This window comes from Pelodiscus sinensis, chromosome 9, assembly GCF_052426305.1.
Source record: "Pelodiscus sinensis isolate ZL-2025 chromosome 9, ASM5242630v1, whole genome shotgun sequence".
NCBI classification, from domain to species: Eukaryota; Metazoa; Chordata; order Testudines; family Trionychidae; genus Pelodiscus; species Pelodiscus sinensis.
The window spans coordinates 61,064,073-61,089,735 of record NC_143060.1 but is presented as its reverse complement, the minus strand read 5'-3'; the positions used below and the strand labels follow the sequence as shown (position 1 = coordinate 61,089,735).

At 45.1% G+C, this 25,663-nt stretch overlaps 1 protein-coding gene across 2 annotated transcripts in view; it reads left to right on the top strand.

Moving 5' to 3' along the window:
* XPR1 (xenotropic and polytropic retrovirus receptor 1) overlaps positions 1 to 24,601 on the top strand; it is a 167,513-nt gene extending 142,912 nt beyond the window's left edge. For both annotated transcript variants that reach the window (XM_075936816.2, XM_075936817.2), the window contains exons 12-15: positions 9,002 to 9,168; positions 11,303 to 11,442; positions 15,016 to 15,237; positions 18,097 to 24,601. In XM_075936816.2, the coding sequence (XP_075792931.1) occupies positions 9,002 to 9,168; positions 11,303 to 11,442; positions 15,016 to 15,237; positions 18,097 to 18,157 (590 nt within the window). In that variant the 3' untranslated portion in view covers positions 18,158 to 24,601. The remainder of the gene's footprint in view (positions 1 to 9,001; positions 9,169 to 11,302; positions 11,443 to 15,015; positions 15,238 to 18,096) is intronic.
* Positions 24,602 to 25,663: the final 1,062 nt, after the last annotated feature.

Here is a 25,663-nt window from a genome sequence, read left to right as displayed (position 1 = left end):
CCCATGGGTCTCCTGGCAATTGCAATGCATCTTGCTTCACTGTAATACAGCAGTTCTCAAACTTTTTGGACTCCGGAGCCCTTTACATGTGTGTAAAAACTTATACAGAGCCCCAGCGATCCACTATTGTATGTGTTGTACTTATGCGGAGCCCCAGCAGTCCACTGATTGTATGTGTTGTACCTATCGATGTTTCCAGTTTGTCAACCTCGCGAAGCCCCTGGAGATGTCTCGCGGAGCACAGTTTGAGAAACACTGCTGTGATAGATTGTGCTTTGGCACTGTAGAAGTTGATTTGTGGAATTGTATAGAAAAGAAGTTTGCAGTGTATGAAGTGCTTCTATTTTACAGAGCGTACCAGCAGGACAAAAAGGAGTACTGTCTATAGGCTATATAGGAAAGTTTGGTTTGTGTGCAAAAGCAACAAAGGCCTTTTTTGTGTGGAAGCACAACTATTGATCAGTGTTGAGCAGATACTCCCCTAGCACTGAACTAGTATTTTCCTGCCATTTCTTCCCTAATATGCCTGCTTATCAAGAGATCCATACAACTGCCCTCAGGTAGTTAAGGAACGCCAATAACTGCATTTGTGGGTTGCATTCGGAGTCATTTTGACAGTGATTCTCATGTAGATGAATCCTTTCTGAATTTCACATTCACCCACTGGCATTATGGAATAGATGGCTTAATGGAGGCATGACACTCAATGACTAAGGAGGCAGTGCAGGTTGAATCTCTAGTCCAGCACCCTCAGGACCTAACCAGTACCGAACCAGAGAATTTGCTGGCCCAAGGGAGGTCAGTATTGTCTAGCGGAATTACAAGCACTAGCGCTGCTTACTGGGCTCTTAGAAGACATTTAGGAGTATAATACAGCTAAATAACAGCACAGAACACTGAGAGCCAGGATTGATGGCTGTAAACAAACTTTATGGGGCCGCAGAAAACTTGGTCACACCCATAACTGAACATCCGGCTCCCTAAAATTGTGCCAGACCAAGCTTTTTATTTTGGACTCTAAAACTGGAGTTCTGGTTCTGGTCAAATTTACAGAGGAAATCCCCAGTAATCTACCTTTAGAACAGGTCATGTTTGGTGCCACTAGATTGAAGGCCTTGAATTCAAGCAGGTGGCAGAAATCTTGCATCAGTCAGTCTTACGCCATATACCAGTGCTTACCTTAGATTTAGAAGGTTTTCTGATAACCCCAATCTACTTGCTGCTTTTATCACAGCTCTCCCCATCAGCAGAAACCACTGAGGGCTACAGCGCTCAGGTCATTAAGAATGCTTATCAAGAGCCATTGTATTCTGAGCCAGTCCTTCAATAATACATGGCATTGATTTTAGCTGCATTGAATAGAATAGAGCGTTTACATTCTGCAGGATAATTCAGGAGGGTAAACAGATAGCATTCACTGACGCTAAGTCAATATTTAAGTACATTCACTGTGGTATTAATTGTGCAGCCCAGCAGTGGAAAATGGCCCTTTTTTTGTCTGTTTAGGATGGGTTATCATTTGCAGATATTTTATTATTCTCTCAGAAGACTAGTCAGCTATTCTGTGTCCCTTGAGGTGCTTTTAGACTTCAGGGTGTTTGTTTCTAATTTTTGTGTGTGCAAAAGGAACCAGGGTAACGAAAATGCTACTGAGTGGCACTGAGAGATTGGGCAGCTCTTAGCCCTGCGGATGTGAAGCTCCGTAGAAATTAGCGTTTCAGTATTGCAGGCATTATGTCCCTAAAACTTCACATGCTGAAATGCTAAACAATTTCCTGTGCCTCTTACCTTTTCAAGCATGTGTTGGTACCCTCCAGAACTTCTAATCCAAAGGGTCTTCAGCAGCGATCCCTCTAATCTTTTCCATCCCTGTGCAGATGTTTTCCATCCATGTGCAGAATAATTTTATGTGCACTGAAAGATGTGTGAATGTACACCACCAGTAGAAAAAAAAACTAGCTGTAGGGGCACTGCTGATCAGCTGGGCAGCATCTGAATCTCTCCTAAATGACCACACAAGTGCACAGCTTACAGGGATCACTGGTCCCAGCTGTGTTTGCTGCTTCAGATCTCACTTTCCATCTCTGAGCTCTTGAGGGCGGTTTCAGTATTTCTGTAGGTGATATGCAGCAGAAGTTTTAATTTCTGGCAGAAATCCTCTACAGGACCTCTGAATTGCTAGAAGCACATTGTTGCCTTTTTACATATAAGAACTAGGAGCCCTTTGTTCCGCTCCATCTGTCCTGCAGCGTTCCTGAGGTCTGGAGCAAAGGCTTGGCTGCTGCTGCTCTCTAATGGACCTTAGGGGCAAATCATGAATGGGGCTGCCTTTTTATGTCCCAGATTGCACCAAAAGATGCTCTCTCCTGATCTGTTTTACAGTTGTCGCACTAATTTTCTCTGCCCCTAGTTTTTAGTTTTTTTTGTACATTGTGTGTCCCATGTTTGAGTTATGGCAGATGGAGAGTGCTGTGTCCCTTTTGTATTCCTGGCTTGGGCTGACTGAAAACTGCACGAGTCCAGAAAAGGTCTGTGGTCCAAGGAAGTCCAACTTTTCCATGTTGTTGGGAGAAGTGAGGAGATGAGTGAAAGCAAGTTCCAGGATACTGTCTCTTCCTGAATCTGTTTTCCTATTTTCCAGTGCTTCGTTCCGTGAAGTAGTACTGCTGGGTGAACCTGTTTTTGTTTAAATAGATCCTGACATGATTATAAACATACCCAGCGTGTATTGTTTCTGCAGAAGTGGCAGGCATGTGGTAGATGAAAGCTCTGGGCAGAATATCAATGCCTTGATTTTTTCTGGCCTCCCATGCAGCATTGAAGAGGGCCACTAGGACTAGCCAGTGGAGATTGAGATATAATTGCTTGCCTAGAGCGGTAATATCTCTGTTACTCCACCTGAATACCAATGAAGGCACATGAGAAGGAAGGAGGGTGTCCAATGGAATCATGGAGATGAGAGAAAAATCAAGGTGGAAAGGAGGACAAGTGATTAAGCGAACAGACCAAAAGGCAGAGGCTGAGGATAATAGACTGTTTTTGTTTGAAGTCTGTAACTGGGGAGTGGCTTGTATTTGTAATTAAATTTTCAGGAGCAAAACACATTACACAATCAATGGTTTAGAAAGAAAACGGGAGGGGAAATTATGCAGCTTGACCCAAAGTGCCAGTGAGAGGAAGAGCACTTCTTGGCGTAGGGAAAGAAAGAGAACTGAAGCCAGGATGAGTAACTGGAAATTAGCACATCCCTTTTAGCTTGATTGCTAATGCACCGGGAGTTTTTAATTGAATTCTCTCTCCTAGCCTCCCTTTCTCACAACAATTGACCTCAATAACTCTTCTTCAGGCAATTTAGCTCTAAGCAACATGGAAACCTGACATCGCCTTGCTGTGCAACTGTCTACTTAGGTGCACTTTCATCCGCTACAGCTTCCCTGACTCATTACCATCCGTTGTGTATGTTGTTTCTGAGAAACAGAAATCTAAGGCCAGATGGTCTCCTTCTGTGAGTGCCTGTGGGTTCCAAAGACAGTTGGGGAGTAGAGGATAGCTTGGCGCATTGCCTCCCCTCCTCTTCTGCAAGTGCAGAATTACGTGAAAAGAGGGCTTGTCTGAATGTTTCCTTCGTGGCATCTGCATGTAGCCCCTCCTGTTTACTAGTCCAGTATTATAACTTTTTACACCACTTTGGGAGATGAGGCCTGCGCTGTGTGTGCACCTCCAATCAGACCCACTCAGACAAACCACCAGGAACAGGCTTTATTCTGTAAAGAACACAAAACAGGATGACAGTTTAGCAGCCTCCTCTCTGTTGCAGCCTACGTGCTCCATGCTCAGTCAGTGCGGAGACCCTTCTGGGTGGCAGGAACCAGGAAGTTCTCCCAACATGCCACAGTTTGTAGTCCACAATTGTAGTTCCCCAGGCTGCTTTTCAAGCACACTAGGCCTTGGGCTACACGTAGAATAAATATAAAATTAGCTTTAGTTTAGTTAAAGAAAAATGTAAGGAAAAAGGCCCTAATTAGCAAATAAAAGAGGCTTTGAAAGGAATGAATTATAAGGCCAGAAGGAATGAATTGGGGAGGACGTCTGGTTCAAAGAATAACTAGTGAAATAGGGGGACGTAAGAAGGCTTCTGACTGATAGGGGTAACTGCAAATGTTTTTAAGACAAGACAGTGTTGTCTTACAAAAGCATGGACCTTCCCATCCCACATAGCAATATTATCTCAAACTAGAGTCTGTGTGAAGCCAGGTGCAACAGAAAAACTGCTGGTTAACAACGAGGAGGGGAAGAGAGGGAGGAAAGGCCTTGAGGAGAAAGGCGGTTGTAGATCTTACCCAGATTAAGGCTGGAAATAAGGGTGAACTGTCTCAAATTGTTCTGAGCTGGAATCAGTAGTTGGCAGTGACATCATCACTCGTTTGAGAAAGAGTATAAAAAAGTAAGCGGGGAAAGAGTGCATTGCTGGTGCCTGCCTGCCTGACCTAGTTGGGGCAGGCCCATCTAGGTCTAAGCATCCCTGTGCTTATCCCATTTGTAAGTATTTTGATCCAGTACTTATCAGTGTTTTGTTATGGGTGTAGTAAATAGCCTATCAGTTGTGTCTTAGTCAAGGCCTTTTGATTTAATAATGGAACTTATGGTTAAATAGTGTCATGGTAAAAGCCTGCGTAAATAATAAACCCAACAGTATTACTGCTTTCTACGCCCCAAAATTGTGAGGAAGCCTTGAGTAGGGCTGACACGTCGTATCCAGCTTTGTGTTATTAGCTTCAGCTAAACATGGAAATGTGAAAGCTGAGAAACTGAATGCACAGTCTCAGCATGGTTGGCCCTAATCCTTACAAAATCTTGGTAGATCAACTGCTTTAAGTCACTCTGTCCCGTTCTGGAATGATGCAGTAGAAATTCCAAGGGGGAATTTGTAGCCAATCTGAGGTGGACTGGTCCCATGTGAAGATTGATCCGGGCTCTAGTTGATAACATTTAAAATCTGCACTATAAACTTATCAGTCTCAGACAAGTATCCGTATTAATCTGTCACTTAAAAAACAAGTGTTCCTGTAGCACAGAGGTGGCCAACCTGTTACAGGCAAAGAGCCAAAATAGTTGTAAATATACCGCAAAGAGCTGGGGGACAGTTGTTGAGCAAAAAACAAAAAAAAACCTGCCCCCTTTAAGAAACTTGTTTAGAGGCTTTTTGGCCACATCAGGCTCCTGCTGACTGATGCCATCTTGGAGACACCATTTTTAATGGCTGCACCAGATGGCTCCCCAGCCCCAGTGAGCACAGGGAGGCGGGAGCCGTTTTCAGGGGCACAGGGGCTGCTTTATGAGCTGTGGCGGCGGCTTCATGAGCTGTATCCCCCATGGGAGGGGCGGGGCGGAGAGCTCCATGCGGCTCGCGAGCCATGGGTTGGCTAGGCTGCTGTAGCACCTTAGAGACTATATCTATAATATTTTGTTAGCCTCTAAGAAGCTTCAGGACCACTCGTTTTATAAACTTACCAGTTTACTATTCTGGAATGGATCAAACTTTGAAAGCTTGGAGAGGGGCAGGTGGTAGGTAGCATTCAGATTAGTTGCTCCATGGGACTACATCTGCTAGGTTTGAGGGACTTTTTGTGCATGCTTCCAAGTAGTGTAGCCTGTGATAATCTCAAAACCGAGAGAGAAGGTGAGGAGGGAATGTTCCCAGCCCTGTCCCTTGGCCTCTCCTGGAAAACCCGACTGGCTGATGATTAATTGGAAACTGTTAGAAAGATGAGAAATGCTATACAAATATTTCTTCTTTTACACAAAAGCAAGATCGCGAGGCGAAGCAAAAGACTGAAGAAAATCACTTCTATGCTATTAATTTTAGACTCCACTGCAAGCAGACTTGAATAGGGTGGATTAGGAATGTGTTGGGAAGAGGATGAGTGTGAATTTGAGCTGCATCCTGCACGTTGTGCCCCAAAAGTATGAACCACATAATGGAATGAATGGACTATTGCACTGTGCCTCTCTGTTTTTTCGTCCCCATTAATTTTATTGTGTTGCCTCACGTATATACACATTACATTTCTATCGTAACTATTAAAATGAAAAGAGGACAAATTGAGTTATTTCCATTTTTGTGCTCAGGAGGCAACTGTAGGCGTTTTTATTGTTTTAAAGCCACATACCTGGAAAACACACTTGCACAGTTTGTTATATTATCGTAATGTCGCTTTTGTAGTGAGAACATGATTCCTGCATTCGTTAGTAAAGACTCAGTGCATATGCACTTGCAGTCATTGTGCAGAATGACACCTGATAGCAAGGTGACGCAAAGGACTCAGCTGTACAGTCCAGTATAACATGTTTTTTTTAATTTTATGACCTCTTCACGGGCCCAAATTTAGTTACTAATTCAAAAACAAAATTAACAGTACAATTCATTTTCTTACCTACGTATTAAGAATGTGATAAATATTTAAGATAAAGAGAATGCAGCAGGGACTGAGGAAGCAATGTAGTCTTATACTGAAGTGAGAGAAATAATTCGTTTGCAAAAATATACAGACATACTAGCAGGTTTATGCCTGATTTCCTTTCCAAAAAAGAGAGCTCTTAGCACAAGTGAACATCCAGATGTGAGCCTGCTTCGAGATGCGTTTCAGTGTATTGCCTCTGCCCTGATCACTCTTCCCATGAACACTGTCTCTGCAGTGGTCAGTGGAATTGCTGATAATCAGAACAGGCTTTTAGTGCGTTAATTGTTACTTCTGCTATTGTGCTTAGTTCCTATTTATGACTATAAAGGACACGTTGATGCGGGAGTCTAAGGAAGAAGCTCCGTGGAGCTTTTCACTGATGTCAATGTTCTGGGAAGATAAGTGCAATCTAGGGATGGTAGATATAGTGTAACTAAATAGTCATGTAACCACAGGAAATTGTATTGGTTACACGACAATTTGGTGGTCCCCAGAAGTAGGCTGGCAGCCAGTGCGCTCCCGGCCCCCCCCCCCCCCCCGCCCCCGGGAGCCTCCTGCAACCACATGATGCTGCCTCTGTATCGGAGGTAGCTGCACAGGATGGCAGCAGCCCCATCCGCGGGATTCTGAGCTCCCTACGGACAGGCTGGTCTAGCACCTGTCCCTGTCTGCGGTGGGTCTGAGCTCCCTGCGGACAGAGGCTGCTGCGGGAGGGCTTTGGGGGCAAGAGAGGATGCCATGAAGCAGCCTCTGTCTGTGGGGATCTCAGGCCCCCCGCAGACAGGGGCTGCTGCCTGCTGCGGAGCAGCCTGAGCCACTGCGGATAGAGGCTGCTTCTTGGCAGCCTCTCCCACCTTCAGCACCCTGTGCTGTTGCCTCTTATGAGCCGATGCCGGGGGGAGCTGGCTTAAATGTGCCCCCTCTCACTGCCTCTGTAAGAGGCAGCAAAGAGGGGGCGGGGCAGATGGGTCTGTGGAGTAGGCAGTCAGAGAGCCAGAAGCTGGCTCCCCATGTGTCTGGGCTCCAGCCCAGCACCTTCACTCTCCATCCATACTGCTGCCTCTTGATCAGAGGCAGCAGCATGGGGGCTGGGGGGCAGGTGGATCCAGACTCATGGGGAGTCTGCTTTAAAGCCAGCTCCTCACAGGCACTGGCTCCTGTCTCTTCCCCCCCCCTCCCCTCCCCATCTGAGGCAGCAAGGGGTGGGAGTGTGTATAGTCGATAAGATAACCAATAAGCCAAGGCTTATCGGTTAATCATGTAGCATTACATGATGTACACATATTGACATGCCTAGTTCAATCTGGAAAAGGGCCTCAAGCAATGGAGAGCGTCATTAGAAGAAAATGGCTTATGAATCAGCCAACAGAAGACTGAATGCATGCAATGCTTCATTGAGGAGGACAGGGAGAAGCTGGTAAAACTAGATAGCATACAGTCTGTGCAACAGTTTAAGTATTTCTGTTCAGGATTGAGCCAGGGTGGGCATGCAGATGTCAGAAACCATGTGATGAGTTCTTGGTGTAAATGGAAGGTGTTGATAAGAATTTTCTCTAGCAAGAATAGGCCAAGTAAACTAAAAATCTAAGTGTACTAGCTCACAGTTACGCCAGCTGTGATGTGTGGGTCAGAATGCTGGCCACTGAGGAAGGGAAATCTGCTATTATTTCATACTGCCAAAATGAGACTGCTCAGGTGGATGTTGTGCAAGAGAAGAATTGGTAGGCTGTACGGGGCAATGGTATGCTTCATGATGCAGGTAGCTCCCATCACAGGAAACCTGAGGAGATATTGACTGAGATGGTTTCATTATGTGAGATGACCAGGTGTGGTTAGCCAGAGCATAAGCGCTGATAGTTATAGGACTAAGCCCATGAAGAAAACTTCGGAAAAGGTGGTTCAAGAAGCTGAAGGACATTAGGAAGGTTGATGTCAGTTCGGAAGATGTATTTGACAAGAACTCTTGGAGGCAAAGAACAAGAGCTGCCAAACTCAGTTGGCAGGACAAAGCAAAGGTGAAGGAGGAACAGTTATATCTGTTGATGTGACTCAAATGTCATTTAAGACAAGGATCTTGAGTGAGCATTGGTTCTTCAAATATGACCCTCAGCTTCCACCTTCTGGACAGAATTAGAATAACATCTCTAACTCAATTCCCAAACAAGACACCTATTAAAAAAAAAAACAGCAAGCAAATGGTCTGGTAGCACTTCATAGACCAACAAAACATATAGATGTTATGAGCTTTCATGGGCACAGCCCACTTCTTCAGATGACCAGAGTTATGATTAGAGGATAGTGAAACTCAAAATAAATAGGAGAAGGGAAGCCAACATATTGAAGTGAGATGGAGGAGGAATTTAAACTAACGTTAAAGTATTTCGGATAAGGCTTTCACAGTTTACTTAGCTTGGTGGGACAGGGAGCTTTGTTAAAAGGTGAGTTACCATCAGTCATCTGGATTTTGGTGGTCAGTTTTGGTGGTGCTTTAAGAAATGTTTACAATTATGTAGACTTATGCTGTTGTTTCTCTCTTGCAGCTCAAAACCACAGTGACACCAAAGTGTTCTTCTACTTGTGGATTGTCTTCTATTTCGTCAGCTCCTGCTATACCCTTATTTGGGACCTGAAGATGGACTGGGGTCTCTTTGACAAGAATGCTGGTGAAAATACCTTCCTCCGGGAAGAGATAGTCTACCCACAGAAAGTGAGTATGCAGTTTTTTGTCTTTTGGAGGAGGGCCTGCCAAGGTTTTAACAAAACCCTTTGCATTAAAGGCATGTTCTGACTAGTCTTTGTAGTGTCTTAGATGCAGTATGTCAGAAGTTCAGACTGTAAGATCTATCCATTACCAAAGAGACAGTCTTGTCCTTTTTAAGATTATTGATAGCTGTAAAAAGCATATACTATATTTTACAAATACAGATGGCAGAAAATAATATCCAGCACAGAGTTTATGTGCTTGAATGTTTTGTGATGGGTAGATGGTGTTTTCCTTTGATTGTGGTGGTCTTATAGCACTTTTCTTTAAAGCAAAAATGTTAACTGGATAAGAGTGTTAAAATAAAAATAAAGGTCTGTTTTAAACACAGAAAAGCCACCAAATTTAGTTTTAAGGCATCTTCTCTGTCCTTAATACCTTTCCATTATGCTACGCATGTGTCTCTTCAGCAGTGGACCTCAGCACTAGGGATGTAAAATCCCATTTACTCTGTTAACCGGTTAAACATTACATTTAACCAGTTAACCACTTAAATGGGGGTGAGCGGGGTACCTGGCCAGGCCAGGGCTGCTCCAGACCAGCTGGACACGCTGCGCCATGGGCGAGAGGCTGCTCTGGCCAGGCTGAGCCTGCTGCACCGTGGGCAGGCAGGGAGCTGCTCCAACCCAGCCGGGCTGGCGGTTAATTGTAACCGGTAAGCATCACCCAGTAAGAGTGATGCTTGCTGGTTACCCAGTTAACAATTCACATCCCTACTCGACACATTGAATGATGAGGGTTTTTTTTTTTTTAAACATACCAGATAGCATCAAATACTGTGGTCTGATGGGACAAATCACGGATGGAGTGGAGATCCCTACTTAAGAATTTACTGACTTGAGTTATTATGAGTCTTCCCTTTATTTTAGCAGCTATGTATAAAATCCATTTTATTATTATTATGAATCCTTTCAAACCCAGTGTGGGTGCAGTTGGTGCAAGTGCAGTAGAAGCAGCAGGGCATTATTAACTCAGAACATTAATTTTCCACTCCAGGTATTATCATTTAAAAAAATAAAACCATCGGGGTGGGGGAATGTTGAACCCTGCAGGAGATTTGAAAAGAGGTAATCAGTCTTTTTCTTTGAGTGGTTACAGATGTATCTTCCACTTAGGTGTGCCTGGGCCAAGCACACGGAAGCTGGAGAGCTATGCTTAGCAGTGCTATGCAAGTACTCCCACGTGTAGAATACAGCAATTGTATTTGGTACTTGAATATTCTGAGGATCAAGGCCTGTATGTAATGTGTCTTAAAAAACATCTTGAAATATTTTAAGGAATATTTTTAAATGGTTCAGAACAATTTGTGAACTTACTCACAAAAATCTGGTTTTTAATCTTGCTTTTGTAGGTGCTTGTGCAGCTACTGCAGCCTGATGTTAGGAATTCTAAGTTGTTATATTTGTAAGACTCTTTTTTCAGTATGCCTCTGTTCCACTGTGGTTTGGGTAGTTTTGTTTCAAAAACTACAAAACAAGAAAAAGTACAGTAAAATTAAAAACCTGGTGAAAAGCGCTCTTACAGGCAAATGAACAATTGGTATGCAAGCATTAGCTGCAGAAAGAGAGCCAGTGTAAAACAATAAAACGAGTGCAAACATTTATGTGGACACTTATTTCAGCTTAAGAATGCTATAGATTAATTTAGCTTAAATTGGTTGGGAAGTGGTGGATAAATGTTTCCACATAAGGGGACTGTACTAATATTATTAAATTAGTTGCAAAACAGATTTGGTTAAATCAGTACAAATCTTAGATAACTGGGAGACTTAAATACTGATGGCATGTGTCTAGCTCTGGTGATGATCTCTCCCTTACTAGAAAACCGTATTTTAGGATCCCAGAGTCTTCTCTCTGGGGAAGAAAGATGGAAGAGAGAAGTTAAACTTGGTGCTGTATGTTACATTTTCTCTGCATGAAGGCCATAGCCATCAGTGGTTGTACCAATGGTATTGACGAATTAGTCCCAATAAATGTGAAAGCTAATGATGGCTCTGCTTCTCCTTGGCCCTTTGGCAGGTATCTTTGCTCTGTATTGAATGTGTAAATTGACCTGTCCTATTTCACTCTTTGTTCCTCAGGCCTATTACTATTGTGCCATTGTGGAGGATGTAATCCTGCGCTTTGCCTGGACCATCCAGATCTCCCTCACCTCCATGCAAATCTTCCCTAATGCCGCGGACATCATCTCTACTGTCTTTGCACCCCTTGAGGTTTTCCGGTAAGGTGGCTCAGCTAACCAGTGCTTCAAACTTCTAGTTTACCCCTTTTGCATTACAATCACACCAGAAAGGTAGGGCAAGTCACTGGCTTTCCACAGGCGCCTGGAGCTGTTTGAAAAGCCACAAACTAATGTAAAAGAGCACAAGGATTCAGAATAACTAAGTCTGAGCAAACTGCTGGCTGAGAGTGCGCTATGGAATCCCATCTGGGGTTCAGAGACTTCCAAAAAGACACAGGTCTGACCTATAGGCAGGCCTGAGACCTGGATTCTTCCTCACTGTGTTGTATTTGCTAGGAGTCAAGGTCTACCAAGTTTATTGGAGGAATTTAGCAATCTCACATTTTAAGCATTTTCACTGGTAAAAACTATTGAAATGTCACGCAAGGCGGAATTTATAAATTTTCCCAAATCTCTTCTGCTTTTGCAAATAATTAATTAATTAATAATGAAATAATTAATTTCACTGTGATCAGACACTTCCAGCACATAAATGCTGTCTGCATCTTTGTGTTACATCAGGAATCATACATCTGCTTGAGTCAAGAGCAAAATAGCTTGCTTATGAATCTCATTGTAAAAGAGATTTTATTTGTATTTATTCCTCCTAACTGGGAATACTTGGGCTAGCTTGACACCGGCCATGCTGGGGTAACCTACACCTTTAAAACTAGACTGATTCCACCAAAACCATTTGCTTCCCTTGAGAAGTCCATCAGTCCACTGCTGTGAAGTAATGTAGCAGGCTACTCCTTGGTAGTCATTCACGTTCCCAATCACCTACTTTTTGCAGCCTGTCAGTGTTTAGAGCTTTGCCCTCAGGGACTGTGTGTAATCCCAGGGAAGTGTACACAGTAGCATCTACAGAACTGCATTGCCAAAAAGCACTATTTAATTTTTATATGATTCCCTCCTTCTTGGAGTGAGGGATCACGTCCATTCCATGTAGCTGTGTGCACACTGCGGGCTCGGATTGTTGGAAGGTTTGTTCTTCAGTGATACCAGTCAGGCCGGCAGCGAGCCACCTGGAGTGGCACCTGCATATGCACGCGTATATACCTCTGCCGGCACGCCACCCCCTCAGTTCCTTCTTACCGCTAGTGTCAGTTGTTGGAACCGTCTCTCTTGTTTTGCAAGTGCACTTAGCAGTATCACCATAGTTAGTTTAGTTCTCAGTTTCCAGTTTTATAGTTAATGTTAGTCTTATTCTTCTTGTTGGTTAGGGGTTGGCCTGTTGTGTTTCCCCTTTCTCTGTGGAATGTGCCTGAGCCCCAGGGGTTCAAGCCCTGCTCAAGCCCATGTCCTGTGGTGACCCACACAACTTGTCTCAAGTGTCTGGGCAAGGCCCACATTTCTGCAAACTGCAAGATTTGACACAGTTTTAAGCCTCATACCCAGAGGGGGAGAGGGACTCGCACTTCAAGATTCGGTTAATGCAGTCTGCACTCTGCCCGGCACCAGCTGCCAGCTCGGCGCCCACCTCCCACAGCACACCGTCTTTGGAGGCCCTTCTGGTGTTGCCTCGGTACCAAGGCGATAGGCTGCCCAGCACCGTTCTGTCACCGGGGCCGCAGTAGAAGAGGAGATCAGATAGGAGCAGCTCTCTGTCATGGCATGCATCCAGAGTGCACCCTCAGTCAGGGCATGCCGACGCTTCCACCTCGGCCTCGAGGCCTGCAGCTCCAGGGCCCGGTGCCAGTCAAGTGCAGCCTGGGATCCCAGCCCAGATGAGGTCTCGATTGAGGTGAACCGGCCTTCGATCCCAGACACCATTAAGACAGCCAGCGAGTTGATTGAACTTATGTCCTTCCCTGCCTCCCCGCCGGCACCAGCACACTGGAGGGACCTCTATGCACAGCACCGCACCAACGTGTCAGCCCCACCAGATATGGGCTGTAGGCCTAAAGGGCAGTGTCAACTCTGGCACTGGCAATGCTGGCACCTTAGTCCACACTGTACCCCAGTAGTGGCCACAATCTCTGCCAAAGGTCTGGCACCGAGGGCCTGTGACACCGGCATCTTCCACGGCACCAGGGCATTTGATGTCTCTGCCGTCTACCCAGAGCTTGGGCAAGCTCGCAGCCATGATCTGGCATGCCTCCCAGCACTGGCCACCGGGTCCATCGTTGGCTCCATTGTGGTCATGCTCGGATTACTCCTTGGGCTTAGACATGATGTCCCTGCTCTCCAGAGACACAGTCTCTCGCTCCTGCTCCTGGCACTGTTCTCACTTCCAGCACCACAGCGCCTCGTGCAGTCCTTGCAGCAAATGTGGCCTCCGCAGCAGCAGCACTGGGGCTAATGGCATCAATTTTTGAAGGGCTGGATAGGTTATACCCACACGTGTATCCACCCCTCCCACTGTGGGACCTTAACCTGGTGCTTACAAAGCTGATGGCTCCTCCCTTTAAGCCAATGGCAGCATGGGCACGCTTGCATCTTTCCTGGAAGGTCACTTCCTGGTGGCTATTACTTCCACTAGCCAGGTGTCCGAGCTTTAACCTTGAATCCCCCTTACACTGTTTTCTTTAAGGATAAAGTAAGGCTTTGCCCACACCCTGCCTTTTTGCCCAAGGTAGTGTTCCAGTTTCTTGTCAGTCAGGACATATTTTTGCCCATGGTTTACCTCAAACCTCACAAGCCTGCAACAGAGCAGGCTCTACACATTTTAGATGTTAGATGGGCCTTGGCTTTTTATTTGGATATGGAAAAAACCTTTCCATAAGTCCCTTCCCCCAGCTGTTTTTCGATAGTTGACAGGATGAAGGGTCTTCCAGTTTTGAAGGGTCTTCCAGTTTTGGCCCAACTTCTCTCCTGGATTACATCTTGCATCAGGACTTGTTGTGAGCTGGTCCATTTACCGGCTCCTAAATTGACTCATTCCGCTAGGACCCAGGCCTCGTCTGCCACCTTTGTGGCACAGGACCCCATCCTAGATACCTGCAGGGTGGCCACTTGGTCCTCATTAGATAAGAACATAAGAATGGCTGTACTGGGTCAGACTAAAGGTCCGTCTAGCCCACTAGCCTGTCTGCCGACAGTGGCCAGCACCAGGTGCCCTGGAGGGAGTAATACTTTTGCAAATCATTACACCGTAGCGCAGCAAGCCAGAGATGATGCAGCTGTTGGTAGAGCTGGGTTGCAGTCCGTTTCCAAGTAGTCTCCGACCCCACCTTCGTGGGTTTGGCTTGGGAGTCACCTACATGGAATGGACATGAACAATCACTCGAAGAAACAACGGTTACTTACCATCTCATAACTGTTGTTCTTTGAGATGTGTTGCTCATGTCCATTCCCAATCCCACCCACCCGCCTCCTCTTCATTGGACTGTACTGGCAAGAAGAACCCGAGGGGGTGGTGGGCCGGCAGGGGTATATATGAGTGCATATGCTGGTGCCACTCCAGGGGGCTCCCTGTCAGCCTGACGAGTATTGCTGAGGGAAAATCCTTCCAACCATCCTTGCACGCAGCACACACCCACCTACGTGGAATGGACTTGAGCAACACATCTCGAAGAACAACAGTTACGAGATAGTAAGTAACTTTTTTTTTCCTCCTTCCCTCTCTTCAAGGCGGTTTGTGTGGAATTTCTTCCGCTTGGAGAACGAGCATCTGAACAACTGTGGTGAGTTCCGTGCTGTCCGGGACATCTCAGTGGCACCAATGAATGCTGATGATCAGACACTACTAGAGCAGATGATGGACCAGGAGGATGGTGTCCGAAACCGCCAGAAGAACAGGGTGTGGAAGCGTAGCCAGAGTGTGTCCCTGCGCCGACCTAATCTTTCTTCGCAGTACGTATTGTTCTCTTGCACGACAACATTTGAAGGGATTTATTTATTGTTAATGAGAGTTTGAAATGCCATGTTGGAGCGACAACTCTCAGGAGTTTTAAAAGAGAGGATGAACCCAACTGTAAGTACATACGTTGGCATTACCCTTTCAGGCAAAGTCTGTGTAGCATTGACGCAGCATTCTTTGTTCACTCCTATTGGCTGGCCAAGTGTACTTTTGTCAGGTACAGAGTTCTGTTGAGAGAGATGCATCTAAAGCATAGTTTATCCCTCAGACGTGCTGTGAAGCAAGGTGAAGCCTCACAGAAGAGAAGCTACCTGTGTGTGAAGCACATTGACAGTTTGAACAAGAAATATGCACAGTAGAAGGTGTCCACAGTTCTGAGGGCAGGATTGGTTCCCCGATGTATGTAATTGTGTGCAGTGTTCAGTGTCCGTACACACTGCCTGTAGGAATGGAATCCCTCGTGTAGAGGTCACAGGTGCAGACTGTGCTCTGGGGCTCAAACACCCATGAGAGAAGGAGGTTAAGAGTGGGTGCTCAGCACCCAGACGCACAGATTGAGTGTGGAACATGAGGCGATCTGTGCTGGTAACAACTTCTGGGCAGGGAGTATGTTGATTAACAGAGGCAGTGTGATTATGACAACAAAAGGCTTGTCATGAAATTAAGGGTTATTCAATGATCCTCAGAGCATTCCCAGGCACTCCAGCTAAGAGCTGTTAAATGCAAATTAAAGCACATAGCAAATATAAGCCCAACTATATATACAAAATTATGGGCTGTAAAATAGCTATTAGACATCTTAGGGTCATTGGTAGTACTTTGATAGAATCCTAGAACACTAGAACTGGAAGGGACCTCGAGAGATCATCAAGTCCAGTCCCCTGCCCTCAGGGAAGGACCAAGTGCTGTCTAGATCATCCCTAATAGATGTCTGTCCAAACTGCTATTAAATATCTCCAGTGATGGAAATTCCACAACCTCCCTAGGCAATTTATTCCAGTGTTCAACCACCCTGACAGTTGGGAAGTTTTTCCTAATGTCCAACCTAAACCGCTCTTGCTGCAGTTTAAGCCCATTGCTTCTTGTTCTGTCATCAGAGGCCAAGGAGAACGATTTTCCCCCTCCTCCTTGTGACACCCTTTTAGATGCTTGAAAACAGCTATTCTGTCCCCTCTGTCTTCTCTTTTCTAAACTAAACAAGCCCAGTTTTTTCAGTCTTCTCTCATAGCTCATGTTCTCTAGGCCTTTAATCATTTTTGCTGCTCTTCTCTGGACCTTCTCCAATTTCTCTGCATCTTTCCTGAACATATTCTCCAGAAGCCTTAATTATCTCCAGTCATGAACGGGACAGATGCAGATGAATAATGTAGCTATCTTTCACCTGACTTTCTCTATCTCCCCCCAGGGTCTCTCCTAGATAGGGGTGCACTGGGCCTTTCCCCTCCCCCCTCCTGGGGCAGGAGGGGAGGGGGGAAGGAGGGCTGGCAGGGGCTGTCTCCCAAGCCAGTGGACCCCACTTAGCCAGTCTCATGGCAGTCAAGATGGCGAGCCCCAGTCCTACTGGTCACACTCTTGGTGGTATGGGTGTCCACACTGGTCACTCTGCAGTATAGCTCTCCCCTGCAGACTTGCTGTTTCCGATGGAGACAGCGAGTATTGCATCCCTTCTCTCTTCCCCCTCCCTTTCCATGTTCTGGAAGATCGTCCCATTCCTGGCGCTTTCCATTTTCCTCACAGAACCAACCCCTGACCTTGCTTTAAATTAGGAGAAGAGGAAACTGCATTCCAGGTTTGGTGGTCCTAGCTTTAGGTGTACCAGTTGAACCATAATAGTGCTTTTACTGAATGCAGAGGGAGTGCATGGCTCTTGCAATCAACATTGTGTGCAATCAGCATGCACTTCACTTCACGAGTCATTGCTTTACGTGAGTGTCACATTAGTAATGCCCTATACAGACCAGCTTAATCTGGCAACTCTGCGCATGAGCTGTGGTGAACAGAATGTCTCATGGGCCACACACAGAACCCTGATGGGCTGCAGGTTGCCCGCCACTGGTTTACATTTTGTGTGTCTGAGGGTATGTCTAGACTACAGGTTTTTTTTGTCTAGACTACCACCATGTTCTTTCGAAATTACATCGAAAGAACACGGCTTTTTTTGACTGTGGTAAACCTCATTTTAGAGGAATAACACCTTTTTTTGAAAGTGCTTTTTCAAAAAAAGGCGTTCTTGAATGCAAACAGGGCTTTTTCGAAAGAGCATCCAGACTGCCTGGGTGTGCTGTCTTTCGAAAAAGCAGCTTGCTTTTTCTAAATAAGTGGTTGCAGTCTAGACGCTCTCTTTCGAAAAAGTCTCTTTCGACAGAGGCTTGTAGTCTAGACGTAGCCTTATTTGCTGTATTGCAGTAATTTGTCAGTAGGGGGCACTGTTAATGTGCAGAATTTAGCCATAGCAGAAAAAACGAGCATATGGGGTAGAAAGGTATCAGTCATCCACTCACCTAAAGAAGTGGGTTGTGCCCATGAAAGCTTATGATACCATCTACATTTTTTATTAGTCTCTAGAGAGCTGCAGGACTATTTGTTGTTTTTAAAGTTTTTTCCATTACAGACTAACACGGCTACCCCTCTGAAACTCATCCCTCTGTGTGTGTATGTGGTGATCTTACCATCTGAGCAGCGTGGGTAGGGAGAGGATGAATTACCACATATCTATAATAAACTGCTGCCTGAGACGTTACCAGTTTAGGAAATATGTTTGAGATAGTATATTTACCTTGTCCGTACATGATAGTAATATGTCTTCCTTCCCCTCAGTGAGTATTTTTGTTTGCTTGTTTTTTTCCCCCCAGGTCCAAGGCTCGTGACACTAAGATATTGATAGAGGACACAGATGATGAAGCAAACACATGAAACGTCCACAGAGTCTAGTTCCACATCCCTTGTTTTCTTGCTCTACTACCCTTTTCCCAACCAATCCAACTTCTGGTACAGTTCCAGCTGAAAACAGGAGAAAACACTGAACACATTTTCCGAGCTCTTCCGGACCGGATCCTATGGACTCCAACAAGCTCACTGTGTTTCTTTTCTTCTGGTTTAATTTTGATTTTCTACTTTTTAAATAAATATTTACTTCGTTTTGCCAATCAGAGGACAGTTAAGGAAAGAAGTATCTAAGGATTGTTTACAATCACAACAAAGACACAAAACCCTATCTCGATGAAGAACAAGCATTATAGGGACTCCATGATGGGACAGCACCGAGCATACACTCGACTTCTGCTTGGCCCGGTTTCGACTGGTTGAAACCGGACTTGGATTTTTAAATTTGGTTGTTTTTTTCTTTCCTTCATATCCAGCGCTGAGGCACTGGCTGCACTTGCAGGGAAAGTGCACTTAGAGCAGTACCTTCATTCACGAAGCTACTTTTAATTTGATGTAACTTTTCTTACCATTTCTTTGGAAATATGATGTATTTGTTGCATACAGTTTTCACATTATTTATGAAACTTAACAACCATCCGAGAATGATTTGTTGAGTCCTGTGCAATGAAGGCGATAACGGTAAAACAAGGCAGGGGGGTGTAGATCTGGATCTCTTGTGAGAGTTGTACCCTGCAAATACCTCTTCCATGAGATAATTTGCACCAGTTGGACCTTTTGTCTCTTCAGTTTAGTTTTATTTTTAAACCAAAGTTTTTCTTTCTGGTTTTAGTTGCTGCTGCTGCTTGAGAAGACCTGAGCATGTTTCACATACCAGTTCATGCTCCTCTTGTCATGACTGCAAATGATTCTGAGAAATTTTTTAAAGGAGAGTTGTAATAAAGCTTGCCACAAACATCTTGGCCAAAAAAAACCTTAGGTTTTAGGTTAAGAACTGGGTTTTTTTTAAGCCTTAATCTTCCTGAGGTAAGGCTAGAGCCTAAATAGGGATCTTTTCCATTGTTCCATTTCAGCTAAATACAGCAAAAATACAAGCGGATGAGATGAGGACATGATCTTTCCCATGTATGGGAACGGGATTTGTTACATGTTTTGGTTCATAGGTGTCTAAGTTTCAAAGAATTGGCACCTCCAGCCCTATTGGCTGTTGGGCAGGGAGGCTGTTGTGTGTTCTCCATAGAGTAAAGAAGTTGGGATTGAATTAGACTTTAATGACATTTTATTTTATACATCTTCCTAGGCTTTGGCAAAGCGCTCTCTGCCAGTCACTGCCCAGGCACACCGCCAGGTTGCTTTGTTCCTTGCTCATCCCTTATGCCTTGTCCCCAGTCTCGTCTGTCAACAGTTGAGCGGTAGGTCAGCCTTTCGCTAAGGCACGTGATCCTACTCAGCAGACTAGGGTTTAAAGTCAGTCTCCTGCTTATCAATTTCAGTAGAAATGGTGAGGCCACCTTGATAAGCTTTGCATATTTTGACGCGCGCGCGCACACCCACCCACCCACCCACTTAGAAGAGAGCAGTATAAGTGTTTGAGAGGGCCGCGCCCTGCACCACTATGTGCAGAAAACGCCAGTGTTGAATACTAATAAAATCTTATTTGTCTTGCTCTATTGCATGTATGGTTAACACCAGGAGCTGGGGAAAGCTGCTTCAGTTCCCTTTAATCCTGCCCTTAACCCAAGGGTTGACTTTACAGTAAGGACTGATGAAGACTGCACCCTTTTCGGAGGGGACACAGTCGCTGCTTCTGCTGCTCTGTGCCCTTGTTTTTAACCACTCTTCCATGTATCCTGAATAGCTCCTCGTTCGTTGGCCATGCCAGTAGCCAGCCACATACAGATACTATTCGGATGCCAAGTGGCAGATGAACACCCTTGACTATGTAGAAACCAGTTTTGACTTTTGTATTTACATTTCTAGCTGTCAGATGCTAGGAATCTCTGCTTGGCTGCTGTTAAATTATTTTTCTTTCTGTAGCCAATCATATGGCTTATTACATATGGCTGGTGCACTGTTTTTTCTAACTTTGCCTATTGTGCCTCTGGCCCAGAGGAATGAAAGAAGGAAATTTTATTGTATTCTTTTAGTTTAAATAGGGCAAAATAACTTACCATAGGTTGGTGATAGTGAACTGTCGTCTCTTGACACAGTGAGTGTTTTCAGTTACTAGCATTCTCATGTTGCACCCAGAACTTACCAGGAAACTTTGGTGACCCGCCAGGAAAGGCCTCAGAATTATCACTGATCTCCTGAAGGTGATAGCGTGATGACGGTGGTATAGGTGATTTGTGTATTTTTCTTTCTCCACCGCAACCGAGGCCCAGCTGGTATTTCAGCGCCAGCCCACACCGGTGAGAGGACTCTGGACAATACAGACTAACACACGATTCTGTTGTTGAATCTTTTGGTACCCAGGAGTATGGTTCCCCTGATCTTGACTCACTTGTGTTTCTTGTTCAGACAAAGTCAGATGCACTTGTCCGGCAGGGTCATGGAGTTTGAGATGGAAAGCCCTCTAAGTATTTCAGCCCACTGTTTGGCATTTCAGTGGTTTTTGCTGTGTTCATAATGTTCGAGGCCACTCGGAACAGAGAGCTCATTCTCCTGGGAGGTCACTAGGACGCTCTGGCTAACAGATTATCGGCAACAAAAACGGTCAGCAGATAGTGATGCTATATATGCCAGCAGGCAATTTGAAAGGAGTAGCAGCTAAACCAAGGGGCGCAAGCTGAACTAATTAAGTGTCTTAAGGAAGTGTTGCTTTTAAAAAAGAGGGTGGGGGCTTACTGATAGCTCTCCCTTATCAAAGGGAAAGTATCATTGCAATTACGGCATCGGAAAATATTTTCTAACTTGGTACGTAAAGAGCTTAAAGCAGCACTCAACAAATAGAGGCAGGTGAAACATCATGAGTTTCTGAGCTTAGGAGAATGGAACATGTTTTATTTAGTCTGCTCCTGATGTGAGTGGTCCTGCATGTGCTGATTGGCTCACCTCTTAAGCGATCAAGTCAATAAGAACTGAGGTCTGGGTCGGTTTTTTTTCCCCTACGGTATCAAAATTCTGGAGGAACTGAAAGCACTCCCAAATTCTGTTCTGTGTTACTCCCACCATCTTTCTCTTCCCACCCTGCAGAAAAGCCCTCTGTTTCTGGCTGTTTTACTGCCAAAAAAGTTGGGAGGGTGGTTTACAGTGAGAGAACTAATTGATGTTCTCTAACTTGATGTAAAAATGCATCTTGTTTGACAGCGAAGCCCACGTGTGAAATGGAGGTGTCTATATGCCTAGGTCAGGATGCCTGAGTTCCTGGCATCATGGTCCAAAGGAGCACAGTTTCCAGAATCCCTGTACTCCCTGGTGCCGCAAGAGCTTGTAGTCCATGACTACATGGAGATTTCTGAGCCATTTGGAATATAGTTCCTCTCAGGAGTTAGTTCTAAAAACCTCTCTGGTTCCATCTCTGAATATACAGTAATATATGGCCAGTTAAATGACATCTAATCGAGCAGGACAGCTGGCGAAAGAAATAGAACCACCTCTCTTACGGGAGCGAAAGACATCTTCCCCTCTGATGGTCGGCATTCGTGAATGACCTTTGCAAATATCACAGAAGGGGTATCACTCACCAGTAGATTTTTTTTTTTTAAGGGAGATTCCCCGTTTCCCCACCCTCCCTCCCAAAGTTCAGAAAGTCAAGTTGGCCACATTCATTCCCTGTTTAAAGGGGTCTCCATCCCTGCCAGACAGCTGAAGTTCCATGGGGATTGTCAAGCGGTGTGGATCAGGCAGATCTCTTCCCAGGCTTGAGATATTCACCATCGTGAGTCCACACGCATCTCCAGTTCTCTCCGTCTTTCCTCCAGCTTTTAACTGCGGCATGAAAGTGAGATTTCGATCACTGGCATGCGCTCCTCACGAGTCCTAGCTCGTTTTCTATGCTTTGCTGAGGGGAAGGCCGCACTCCCTTTGCTCTGTTCCACAGATGAATTTCATCCAAGAGGAGAGAGGCAACTGGGAAATAAAAAGCATTGGATTCTCTGCATAGGGCTTCACAGAGCAAAGCTTAGTGAAGAGGGGCAGAAATTCTGGGAGAGAAGAGTTCCTGTCAGGCTCATTCACTGCTACCTTTATATCTTCCTGCTTTCTTATGGCTGGATCCTGAATATCTCAATGTATTCATACTTCTGGAATCCAGATACATTTGGGAGGCAAATTTGCTTGCTCTGTGCCCTCCCCAACCCCACTGTCTCAGCTGGGTGCTGTCATGAAGATCAGTGCAGAGGCAGAGGTGCAGGAGCGTTCAGCAGAACACTGCAGGAAGATATCCCCAGAGTGGTGCAGTGAGAGCCATCCTCTGAAAAAAGGAAGCTGCTCTTCTTCCCTCCTGTTGGCTGCTCTCATTCTGCCAGGTGCTTTTATCCGCTGCTTCCTACAGGCCAAAATGAACAAATTATCGTTTTCCTTCTCCTTGCCCCGTATGTCTCTTAACTGATGCCTTGTCTCGTAACGGATGACTCCTTGCACAAGAAATGTATCCTTCAGGCTTGGCCTCTGGGCAAGGGGAGAGGAAGAATGCACTTGGCTGTATAGTTTTCTGTGTTGCCCATATGAGGCTTCTGTGTCTAGGATCGCACGTCCCCACAGCAGTGTAGCTGCTGGAGGAAGGGGGGAGGATTCACTCTTTTGGGCTGCTGCACTAATTGCTCCTGTGTCCGATCTTGGGGTATTTTTACCATGAATCCTCAAGGAGTGAAGGGGCTCAGGGCCAACGTTTTCAAACTTGAGCAAACATGGCCTGTTTTTCCAAGGTGCTGAACGTGCCCTGCGGGCAGCTCATCCTTTCTGCAAACCAGGTGACTATAGAAGCACCTAATTTTAGGCAGCCAAGTTTAAAAATATCACGCCCGTTTTGGTGAGTTAGCAATGACCGCCCTGAAGCGTTTAGCTGACATGAGCTCTTCTGAGCGCAAGACGGCCTCGGCTAGGAAGCAGATTGAGTATCTGCACCAAGGTGGTTACCTTGCCTGCCCGCCCCCCCTTAGCTCTTTCAGCGGTTCCAAAGCCAAAGGGGAGGAAGGTGCTTTGCCTTGTACGTTATTTCTGGAAGACTGTTGGTTTATTTTGCTTACTGGAGAAGAGGGGCTTGGGTCCCCTTGGGGTGGAGGTTCGTTATACCAACTTTAGGTGTACTCACTCAACTGTCGAGCAAATCCTGCCTCTTAACATCATGACTCCTGTGTGACTTGCGTCCCCAACATTACTCTTAATGTGCTTTGGGGCAAAAGGTAGCTCTGCCACAACGTGGATTTAACCCAGTACTTAATCAAACTGCTGCCCTCGTTTATCCGTGGGATCGCAGTCCCCACCCCAAATTAATGGGAAAATCACAAGCATGATGAAGGAAATGTGGACTTTTCAGGGGGAAAGTGGCCTTTAATATTGGGTAGCTCCTGGGACCGATTGCCTCGTCCCTGCTGCCCAGACAAGTGTGAGGTTGCTCTGTCCTATGTACATTTCACAGCAGCATCAGTGTGTTAGAGGACAGGGGACAGTAATTGGGAATCCTGAGATTAGAATAAGGTCGTAAAATATAATTCTTTCAGAGTTCTTAAAACAAATTGTACGAGCCCTTCCGTAGAGTGAATCTCTTCCGCCTGTAACGGTTTGTGACTGTCAACTTCCTTACTATCCTGTGGATCCTTCTTGCAAACAAACAGTATTTGGAAGGGACCCGGGATAGAAATGTATTTGCTGCTTCAGAAATTTTCCCTTGCCTCACTGCCATTTTTCTGTACACTCCTCTCCCCTGCTGTGTTGGTCTAAATGATGATTATTCTATGAAGCCCTGAGCTGTAGATGTCAAAAGTAACTATGGAATGTGATTAGTCCTCTGTGGGTGCTTTCTTTCTTTCCTCCTTTCTCTTTTGCTATCCCCTTCTCCACTCTTCTTTTGGCTAAGTGGAAAAGGTGAGGACAAAGAATTGCCGCTTGCTTGGACTCATGATGTATCTGTGACTGAGCTATTAGCTGTCTACTTTTTCCTTCCTAAATGGATATAACATTTTTTAAGTGTGGAATACCCTTCTTGATAAGTAGGTTTTAAAAAAAAAATGCACAATGTGGTACTGTTTCATAGTTTCTAGGTGGTTGTATAAAACAAAGTTAACTGTGGTTATGTGTTTTTAAAAGGAAAAAAGTGATTGGTTACTAAATCTGTCCTTTTTTTCATTATTACAAGCTCTTTGTTTTCCAATGATTGGATGGCTCCTTTGTCACTGGTGTGTAGTGTGTGTCTGTCTGTTTCCTCTCTGGGTGATACCTTTTCATTTCTGAACATCAACACTGCCTTCACCTGCTTAACTCGCCTGTAGACTTATAAGCCAGATTATGAGAGGGGTGGGTTTCTGAGAAAGATGGTTAGGTTATTTATTGGAGTTCTGTTATAGACAAAAGGAAGTCTGACACTTAAGATTTGCAGGTTGCAAAGGTTGGTCCTGGGTAGCTATATGTATGGATTGTGAATAGCTATTTACAACTCCAGTGAGTCATATATTTTGAATGCCACAGAAAGGGCTAGAAATATTTGAAAATATTCAATTAAGATCACTTAGCTATCTGAAAGGTCCCACACGTTAGAAGGCCTGTGGCTACAACCATTGTGAGTGTGAAAGACCACCCAGGCATGGAGGGGAAAAGGCATCCCAAGTCGTGTGGATATAAAGGGTTAGTTTAATTTCAGCTTTACACCAAAACACTAGATTTGATCTGCCAGGCTCATGAACACTTTCCCTAATGCTTCTGAAAGCCTCTACCCTGGAAACCAGCTACAGTTAAGCAGTTTTCTGAATGATTTCAAGGAGAGCTATCACTGACAACCATTTTCTGGAACAGGTCAGTTCCTACTGAAGAAGTGCCTGGCTCTCCCCTGGTGTTACGTAAAAAGTGCTTCTTGAACAATGAATTAACTTTATGCAGGTGTTCTGTCTACTTGTCGATGACTGTACACAGACCCTACAGACACGGTACCTTCTCTGCAGAACCTTTGGCAGACTGCCACTGCTTGGATTCTTAGAGAACTATGTATCAGAGTGGTTCTGCTGTTCTGGAGAAGGGCACCCAGTTGAACCTCTTGTATTTTCCAACAGACATTAAAGTATGTGCAATCTGTGTTAATGGTCCAGTTAGTGACAATGCTTTTTGTATCTCTTAAGGATAGACTGTAACAACGCTACAATACCAGCTTGCTTGATGCTCATCCAGAGCCCATTAGGTGATGTGTGTGTGGAAACAGTGGACTCTTGAATAATCATCAGAGTGCAAAGTCCCCAGTGAGAGACACATGGAAAAACAGCAAAATGACCAGAAAATGGATGTGAGTTAGTCACTTTAAGGGCCAGGAGATCTGTGGCTAGCCAGCTTGTTCAGTTAGCCTCTTAAAAGGACTGAGAAACTCAGTTTGGAAGAGGAACCTCAGGG